The sequence below is a fragment of the Erinaceus europaeus genome, chromosome 13 (assembly GCF_950295315.1).
Source record: "Erinaceus europaeus chromosome 13, mEriEur2.1, whole genome shotgun sequence".
NCBI classification, from domain to species: Eukaryota; Metazoa; Chordata; class Mammalia; order Eulipotyphla; family Erinaceidae; genus Erinaceus; species Erinaceus europaeus.
Genome location: NC_080174.1, coordinates 92,776,011 through 92,785,588, shown reverse-complemented (window position 1 = coordinate 92,785,588; position 9,578 = coordinate 92,776,011). Strand labels below are relative to the sequence as shown.

At 37.3% G+C, this 9,578-nt stretch overlaps 1 protein-coding gene across 1 annotated transcript; it reads right to left on the bottom strand.

Annotated features, from left to right (window-relative positions):
- Positions 1-2,786: 2,786 nt before the first annotated feature.
- Positions 2,787-7,230, bottom strand: LOC132542390 (zinc finger protein 14-like). The gene is made up of 5 exons (XM_060204964.1): positions 7,215-7,230; positions 7,068-7,125; positions 5,362-5,423; positions 4,083-5,148; positions 2,787-4,000 (listed from the first exon to the last, which is right to left on the bottom strand). Exons 1-5 carry the CDS (start codon positions 7,228-7,230, stop codon positions 3,817-3,819), a joined length of 1,386 nt encoding a protein of 461 aa, XP_060060947.1. The 3' UTR covers positions 2,787-3,816.
- Positions 7,231-9,578: the final 2,348 nt, after the last annotated feature.

Sequence of the window (9,578 nt, the reverse complement as noted above, 5' to 3'; positions counted from 1 at the left end):
CATCTATGCAAACACTAAGTTAGAAGAAATTGAAATCCAGAAATCAATCCCCTTCACTATAGCAACAACAAAAAAAAAATATCTAGGAGTAAACCTAACCAAGGAAGTGAAAGATTTGTATATTGAAAATTATGAGTCACTACTCAAAGAAATTGAAAAAGACACAAAGAAGTGGAAAGATATTCCATGTTCATGGGTTGGAAGAATTAACATCATCAAAATCAATATATTACCCAGAGCCATCTACAAATTTAATGCTATCCCCATCAAGATCCCAAGTACATTTTTAGGAGAATAGAACAAATGCTACAAATGTTTATCTGGAACCAGAAAAGACCGAGAATTGCCAAAACAATCTTGAGAAAAAAGAACAGAACCGGAGGCATCACACTCCCAGATCTCAAACTGTATTATAGGGCCATTGTCATCAAAACTGCTTGGTACTGGAACATGAATAGACACATTGACCAGTGGAATAGAATTGAGAGCCCAGAAATGAGGCCCTACACCCATGGACATCTAATCTTTGACAAAGGGGCCAGACTATTACATGGGGAAAGCAGAGTCTCTTCAACAAATGGTGTTGGAAACAATGGGTTGAAACATGCAGATGAATGAAACTGAATCACTGTATTTCACCGAATACAAAAGTAAATTCCAAGTGGATCAAGGACTTGGATGTTAGACCACAAACTATCAAATACTTAGAGGAAAATATTGGCAGAACTCTTTTCTGCATAAATTTTAAAGACATTTTCAATGAAACGAATCCAATTACAAAGAAGACTAAGGCAAGTATAAACCTATGGGACTACATCAAATTAAAAAGCTTCTTCATAGCAAAAGAAACCACTATCCAAACCAAGAGACCCCTCACAGAATGGGAGATCTTTATATGCCATACATCAGATAAGAGTTTAATAACCAACATATATAAAGAGCTTGCCAGACTCAACAACAAATAACCCCATTCAAAAATGGGGAGAGGACTTGGACAGAATATTCACCACGGAAGAGCTCCAAAAGGCCAAGAAACATATGAAAAAAATGCTCCAAGTCTCTGATTGTCAGAGAAATGCAAATCAAGACAACAATGAGATATCACTTCACTCCTGTGAGAATGTCAGATCAGAAAAGGTAACAGCAGCCAATGCTGGAGATGGTGTGGGATCAAAGGAACCCTCCTACACTGCTGGTGGGAATGTCAATTGGTCCAACCTCTGTGGAGAACAGTCTGGAGAACTCTCAGAAGGCTAGAAATGGACCTACCCTATGACCCTGCAAATCCTCTCTTGGGGATATATCCTAAGGAACCCAACACATCCATCCAACAAGATCTGTGTACACATATGTTCTTTGCAGCACAATCTGTAATAGCCAAAACCTGGAAGCAACCCAGGTGTCCAACAACAGATGAGTGGCTGAGCAAGTTGTGGTCTATATACACAATGGAATACTACTCAGCTGTAAAAAATGGTGACTTCAACGTTTTCAGCCGATCTTGGATGGACTTTGAAAAAATCATGTTGAGTGAAATAAGTCAGAAACAGAAGGATGAATATGGGATGATCTCACTCTCAGGCAGAAGTTGAAAAACAGGATGAGGAACGAAAACACAAGTAGAACCTGAAATGGAATTGGCATATTGCACCCAAGTAAAAGACTCTGGGGTGGGTAGGTGGGGAGAATACAGGTCCATGACGGTATAAATAACCACTATAGCTTTTGCTCCACACCGCCCCCTAGAGCTTCTCTGTAAGAATTATAATTACAGGCACTGAGCACATACAGGGTGTCTGTCACCCAGCTTGTCAATCAGGCACGTCATTTCCACCTCAAGCAGAGATGCAGTTTCCCTATTGAGTAAAAACCATAAAATACTTTGTAACTTGAGAGTCACTCTACAGAAACCCCCCAGAGTGTATGTCTGCTTGCTAATACTGTATGAAAACTTCTTTGCTTCAAACTCCTGTGTTTCACTCTTCAGTTCTTTGCTGATTGTCCCAAGAACCAAAGAAACGGGGGCTCTTCAATTGTTCGACCTCAGGACAGGGCCAGGGCTGGCTGGAAGATGGCTGCACACGGAGCAAGGCAAACATTTCACTCAGTGACTCAACTCCAGACCTGGCGACATTCCTCTTAATTTTTAAAAATTATTTATTCACTTTTTGTTGGCCTTTTTATTGCTGTAGTTATTCTTATTGATGTCGTCAATGTTGGATGGGACAGAGAGAAATGGAGACAAGGGGAAGACAAACAGGAGGTAAGATAGACACCCACAAACCTGCTGAACTGCTTTGAAGAAATCCCCTGCAGGTGGGAGCCAGGGGCTTAGAGTCTCTTAGGGCTCAAGAAGACAATGGATAGTTGTTATCATCACATTATTTTGTAATTGGGTTAACATTGAAAAGTCCCTTTGTTAGGGTTTGCTGTTTAATACCCAGTATCTCATACATAGCTGTGCCACTGGTTGCCTCTGTTCTACCTGGTGTAGGCTTTTGAGAAAGTCCGCATATCAACGACTCAGACTATGCATTCAAGTCTGTCTGTTTTAAAAACTTTGAGACATACAATCAATTTCCCCCCTCATATTAGTGATTTATATGACTATAGTTTGCATTCAAGTCTGTCTGTTTTAAAAACTTTGAGACATACAATCAATTCCCCCCCTCATATTAGTGATTTATATGACTATAGTTTAATAGGAGTGTACATAAACACCATTCCCACCACCAAGACTGTGTCCCATTCCACCCACCCACCCTTGAAACCCCTCTCCTGCCATCCCAGGAAGCCAAATGTCCACCCTCCAACTCACCAGTTTTTATGTCACTGTCCTACTCTATATTTAGTCATATCCTGCTTTTACTTTCCCTTCCTGATCTTCTTTCTGAACTTCTGTTGACAAGTGGGATCGTCCCATACTCATCTTTATCTTTAGCTCAAATAACATATTTCCTTCTAGTTCTGTCCAAGATGGGTCAGAGAAAGTGGGTTCATTGTTCGCAACAGCTGCATAGTATTCCATTGTGTGTGTATACCACAGCTTTCTCAGCCACAGGTCCTTGGGCTTTGTGCCACCTGCACTACAGCCTGACTCCCAATATTCTTTTTCTTTTTTTTTTTTTTTTTGCTCTGGTTTAGATGATGCAAAACCTTACCTGGTATTAAAAAATTTTTTTCAATGGGTACTTGGTGGTAGGGTTTAGTGAGGTGCACATGGTACCATGCAAAAGTAACCAAATTCAAGCCCCTGCTCCCTAACTGCAAAAGGGAAAACTTCATGAGTGTTGAACCAAAATAAAGGTTTTTGTATCTTTTTCCTCATTATATTTTTATGTTTTTATTTTTTTTACCTTTTGTTGCCTTTGTTTTCCATTTTTATTAAACGTTTTAGGTTACTGTTACTGAAGACTACTGCAACAACTAAATGTTTTACTACACTGCATTCATAGGGTTTCTCTCAACTGTGAAGTCTTTCATGTGCCCGAAGAGTACCGGAATGTTTTACTACATTGTTTACATTCATAGGGTTTCTTTCCACTATGAATTCTTCCATGTCTCCAATGACGACTGGAATCACTGAATGTTTTACTACTGTTTGCATTCATAGGGTTTCTCTTCACTGTGAATTCATGTCTCTGAAGACCAGCAGACTGCTGGAATGTTTTACTACATTGTGTATATTCATAGGGTTTCTCTCCCCTGTGAATTCTTTCATGTCTCCGAAGATGACTGGAATGCCCGAATGTTTTACTACATTGTTTACATTCATAGGGTTTCTCTCCACTGTGAATTCTTTCATGTGCCCAAAGATTACTGGAATAAGCGTGTTTTCCTACATTGTTTACATTCATAGGGTTTCTCTCCACTGTGAATTCTTTCATGTTCCCGAAGATGACTGGAACAACTGAATGTTTTACTACATTGTTTACATTCATAGGGTTTCTCTCCACTGTGAATTCTTTCATGTCTCTGAAGACTACTGCAATCACGGAATGTTTTCCTACAGTTTGCATTCATAGGGTTTCTCTCCACTGTGAGTTCTTTCATGTGCCCAAAGACTATTGGCATAACTGAATGTTTTACTACACAGTTTGCAATCATAGGGTTTCTCTCCACTGTGAATTCTTTCATGTACCCGAAGACTACTGGATTGCCTGAATGTTTTACTACATTTTTTACATTCATAGGGTTTCTCTCCACTATGAATTCTTTCGTGTTTCCGACGACTACTGGAATCACTGAATATTTTACTACACTGTTTACATTTATAGGGTTTCTCTCCACTGTGAATTCTTTCATGTTTCCGAAGATAACTGGAACAACTGAATGTTTTACTACACAGTTTACATTCATAGGGTTTCTCTCCACTGTGAATTCTTTCATGTTCCTGAAGATAACTGGAACAACTGAATGTTTTACTACACAGTTTACATTCATAGGGTTTCTCTCCACTGTGAATTCTTTCATGTCTCTGAAGACTACTGCAATCACGGAATGTTTTACTACACAGTTTGCATTCATAGGGTTTCTCTCCACTGTGAGTTCTTTCATGTGTCCAAAGACTACTGGCATAACTGAATGTTTTACTACACAGTTTGCAATCATAGGGTTTCTCTCCACTGTGAATTCTTTCATGTGCCTGAAGACTACTGGATTTCCTGAATTTTTTACTACATTGGTTACATTCATAGGGTTTCTCTCCACTATGAATTCTTTCATGTACCCGAAGATTACTGGAAAAACTGAATGTTTTACTACATTGTTTACATTCATAGGGTTTCTCTCCACTGTGAATTCTTTCATGTGCCCAAAGATTACTGGAAGAACTGTATCTTTTACTACATTGTTTACATTCATAGGGTTTCTCTCCAATGTGAATTCTTTCATGTCTCCAACGACTACTGGAATCACTGAATATTTTACTACACTGTTTACATTCATAGGGTTTCTCTCCACTGTGGATTCTTTCATGTGCCCGAAAACTACCGGAATGCCTGAATTTTTTACTACACAGTTTACATTCATAGGGTTTCTCTCCACTGTGAATTCTTTCATGTGCCTGAAAAGTACTGGAATGCCTGAATGTTTTACTACACAGTTTACATTCATAGGGTTTCTCTCCACTGTGAATTCTTTCATGTGCCCGAAGACTATTGCAATAACTGAATGTTTTACTACACTGTTTGCATTCATAGGGTTTCTCTCCACTGTCAGTTTTTTCATGTTTCCAAAGATGACTGGGTCTCTTGAATGTTCCATTACATTGTTTATATTCATAGGGTTTCTCTCCACTGTGAATTCTTACATGTTTTTGAAGATGAATAGGATAAGTGAATAATTTGCTGTATACTTCACATTCTTGAGATATTCCAGCATTCTCACTATCTTTGCTCTCAGAGATTTTTACTGCTGTATTACTGTAAAATAATGAACAATTAATTAATGACATTTTAATGAATAACACTGTAATTGATTATCAAAATGCAGGACATTATTTTACTTAATAAGCCACAAAATCAGACATTAGAAATAGATTTGAATAAAACATATACTGAGGGAATTGGGTGGTAGCAAAGTGGGTTAAGCACAGGTGGCACAAACTGTAAGGATCCTGGTTTGAGCCCCTGGATCCCCACCTGCAGGGAAGACGGACGCTTCACAGGCAAGTCTGTAGGTGTCTATCTTTCTCTCCCCCTCTCAGTCCTCCCCCTTCTTTTTCCATTTGTCTCTGTCCTGTCCAACAATGACAACATCAACAACAACAACAATAATAACTACAACAATAAAAAACAGGGAAAACAAAAGGGATAATAATTAAGTATTTTAAAAAACATACTGAAAAAAAAGCACAGATATTGAAAAATAATAAAAAGATTTCAAGTTAAAAGTAAGATAAAAAAATGGTTAAAACGGCTGGGCAGTGGTGTATCTGCCTGAGCACACATGCTACAACAAGCAAAGAAGAGGGTTCAAGTGCCCATCCTCACCTGCAGGCGGAAAGCTTTGCAAGTGGTGAAGTAGGAATGCAGGAGTCGTTGTCTCTCCCCTTTCTACATCCCCATTCATATTGATTTCTGGGTGTCTCTATCCAATACATAACTAAATAAATAAAAATAAAAACCCATAATAATACCTACATACTTTCATATGAAGATATTATGCCAAATATAATATTATTACAGGTATTTTTCATGCATTAATTGAAATTCTATTTGTTAGTAACAACTTTTGGATTTGTGTTGAAATATTATTCACTGAAAATATTGATCTTTTCTGGAAGGGCTACCTCTAAGTATCATAAAAATGTATATATTTGAAAGGATCCCGTTTCGAACCTCTGGCACCCAACCTGCAGGGGAGGATTGCTTCACAGGTGGTGAAGCAAATCTGCAGATATCTATCTTTCTCGCCCCCTATGTCTTTCCCTCCTCTCTCCATTTCTCTCTGTCCTAACAATGACTACATCAATAAAAATAATAACTACAACAATGAAAAACAAGGACATCAAAAGAGAAAGTAAATAAAAAATATTAAAAAAATATATAGATATAGTCATACATTGAAGATATTCTTATTGCTTCCAAGTGTACTATTTTATAAATACTTAGCAACTTTGCTTCCTTTTAAAAATTTCCATTTACTTTTTACATGTCAGAAAGATTTTCCTATAAAGTGGAGAAAAGACAGATAATGTAGAAAACCATTATGGTCCTTAGTGACTCAGATGGGAACTTCAGTCATGTACATCACATACATCACACTGGAGTCACTTGTCCAACTGTTCTATAACCTAGTCATGAAGTATTTTTGATTTGCTTATTTTAAAAATTGATCTATTTGTCGCAGTGACTATAACTTTCATTTTCTGAATGAACTGTATGAAAAGGGGTCATATGCAATTGCTACATCAGTAGAGAGCACACCATTAAGAAACTATGAGTCTCCTTATAAAGGGAAACCATGCAGGCAAATGATCTCAGTAAATTACAGAGACAAAACTTTTGAAAACACAGTAGCTTCTTAGGTGGTACATCACACTTTATTGTAAATTTAACTCTCACCTTTGTTTATTACCATGCAAGATATGCTGCCCTTTGGTGGAATGTTCTTGTATCTTTTCTAAAAGTACAAAATATAAAAAGTATTAGAAATTATACAAATAGATTGAATTCTTGATCCCTCATGAGTCACAATAAAACCTTGCTCACTGAACAGTATAGCCATTTCTACACTGGTGAACAAAAAATGATTTCTCTTCTAGTTGAAAAATTAAGGCGATTAGAGTTACCTATTGAAAGAAAGTTCCTCAAATTTTCACACATCACATCTCTGTAGAGTTTCTTCTCTGAAGAATTTAATAGTGCCCACTCCTCTTGAGTGAAAATCACAGTTACATCTTCATAGGTCACTGAGCCCTAAAATATGTGCAATGTGATCATGTGAGAAAATGCGAGCAACAGCAGATTAGCCATTCAGTCTCTACTTTAGGAAGCCTGTGAATGATTGTCTCATCTGCAAACATGTCTTTGGTGACTTGAAAACCAAATACCTCTTAATCATGCTCTAGAAGGTGGTACATTCATTAGAACATTGGACTCTCCTTCATGAGGCCCTGAGAACAGAGAGATAAACCTATTCTCACTATTCCCCCTCTATAGATTTGTAATTAGTAGATGATAAAACCTTAGTGGCTGTGTGGGAGTACAACTCAAAGGGTGCTCACACTGCCTATATAAAAGGACCAAGATCCAATAACCTAGTTCTCACATGCACAGAGGTGAGGCACACTTCACAAGTGCTGAGCAGTTGTGGATATTGTCTTCTTTATTTATAATGTAAAGTTTATATAGGTAAAGAGAATTTGATAGGGACACTAAAGTAGAGGATAACTCGAATGGAACCTATAGCCCCTGGGGACTTAGAGCTCAAAGTCTGGTGTGTTTTCGTAGTACCTGCAGTTCTTCTCATTAAAAGAAAATAAACATTAATTTCATTTATCATACATGAATAATAATTTCACCTGATACAGAGATATAGATATCTCTACTTCAATAGCCTTATTAAATTCTCTTCACTGATATAAAACACAAAAATATAAATAATAAAAAAATGGCCACTGGGTGTAATACATTTTTTTAAAAATATTTTACTTATTTATGAAAAAGAAGGAGAGAGAGAAAAACAGACATCACTCTGGCACATGTGCTGCCACGGATTGAACTCGGGACCTCGTGCTTAAGACTCCAAAGCTTTATCATTGCGCCACCTCCAGGACTACAAGTGTAACAAATTTATAATGTAGCCACAGTGATTAAAAAAAAAAAGATGGGATAAAAAAACACATGATGAGTATAAGTTTATTAGAAATGAAACATCTCTAGCCACACATGGCTCTTTATAAAATTAACATTATTATGGAAGCATGGAAATTATACTTTTAGAGTGATCATACCACATTAAGGCTCTCTGTAGTGTCACTGTCCAAAAAAAAAAAAAAAGTTAAAAAAAACACAAAAATTTTAAACAAATAAATAAGAATTATCAGGTGCAGGGCACTGTTGCACCTACTTAAGTGTACATATCACCATGACACAGGACCTAGGATTGAGAACTGCTTAACACCTGAGAGGGGGACACTTCATGAGTAGTGATACAAGCCTGGAAATGTCTCTCTCTACCCCTGTTCCACTCTCCATTTCTGTATGTCCTGTCAAATAATATGGAAAGAAAAAATACATTTCTTGAGCAAAAGTTCTGATAGTGAGCTCAAGATATAACCCTGGTGGCAGAGAAAAGAACTGTTATCCAGTAATCTACATCCCTCTCAATTTCCCTCTATAATAAGAAGTAAAACATAATTGTTTAAAAAAGCATTGTTATTGTATTTATTTATTTTCCCTTTTACTGTCCTTGTTTTTATTGTTGCAGTTGTTATCGATCTTGTCATTGTTGGATAGAACAGACAGAAATGGAGGTTTGAGGCTTGCTTCCCTCCTGTGTGAGGGACACTTCATATGCACTGAACAAGGCCTGCACGTGGCTCTTTCTTAACCTCTGTTTCAAATCTCCATTTCTTGCTATCCTATCAAATAAAATGGAAACAAAAAATGGCTTCCTTGAGTATTGGATTCATGCTCTGACTCTGAGCTCAAGAAATAACATGGTGGCAGAAAAAAATAAGCAGGAAAAAGAAAACTGTTTTGCACCACATGCACTTAACCCACAGTGCTACCCGCCTGACTCCCATACATTTGCAACAAAATTTTTTCAAGAAATAATCTTCAAAACTGTAAATTGCTGTGAAACAAAGACATAAGGCAAACAAAAATGCTGACTACTGGTGAATTACTAATGATTTTCTAAACTAAATGACCATTTTAAAAGTGGCATATACATGCTATGCAGTCTCCATCAAAATCCCTAAGAACATGTTTAAAGCAAGAAAATGATGCTGAAAGTAAATAGGTAAAGTCTCTGTAAAAAATTATGTCGGAGGGAATCAAGCTGTAGTGCAGCGGGTTAAGCACAGGTGGCGCAAAGCACAAAGACTAGCATAAGGCTCCCGGTTGGAG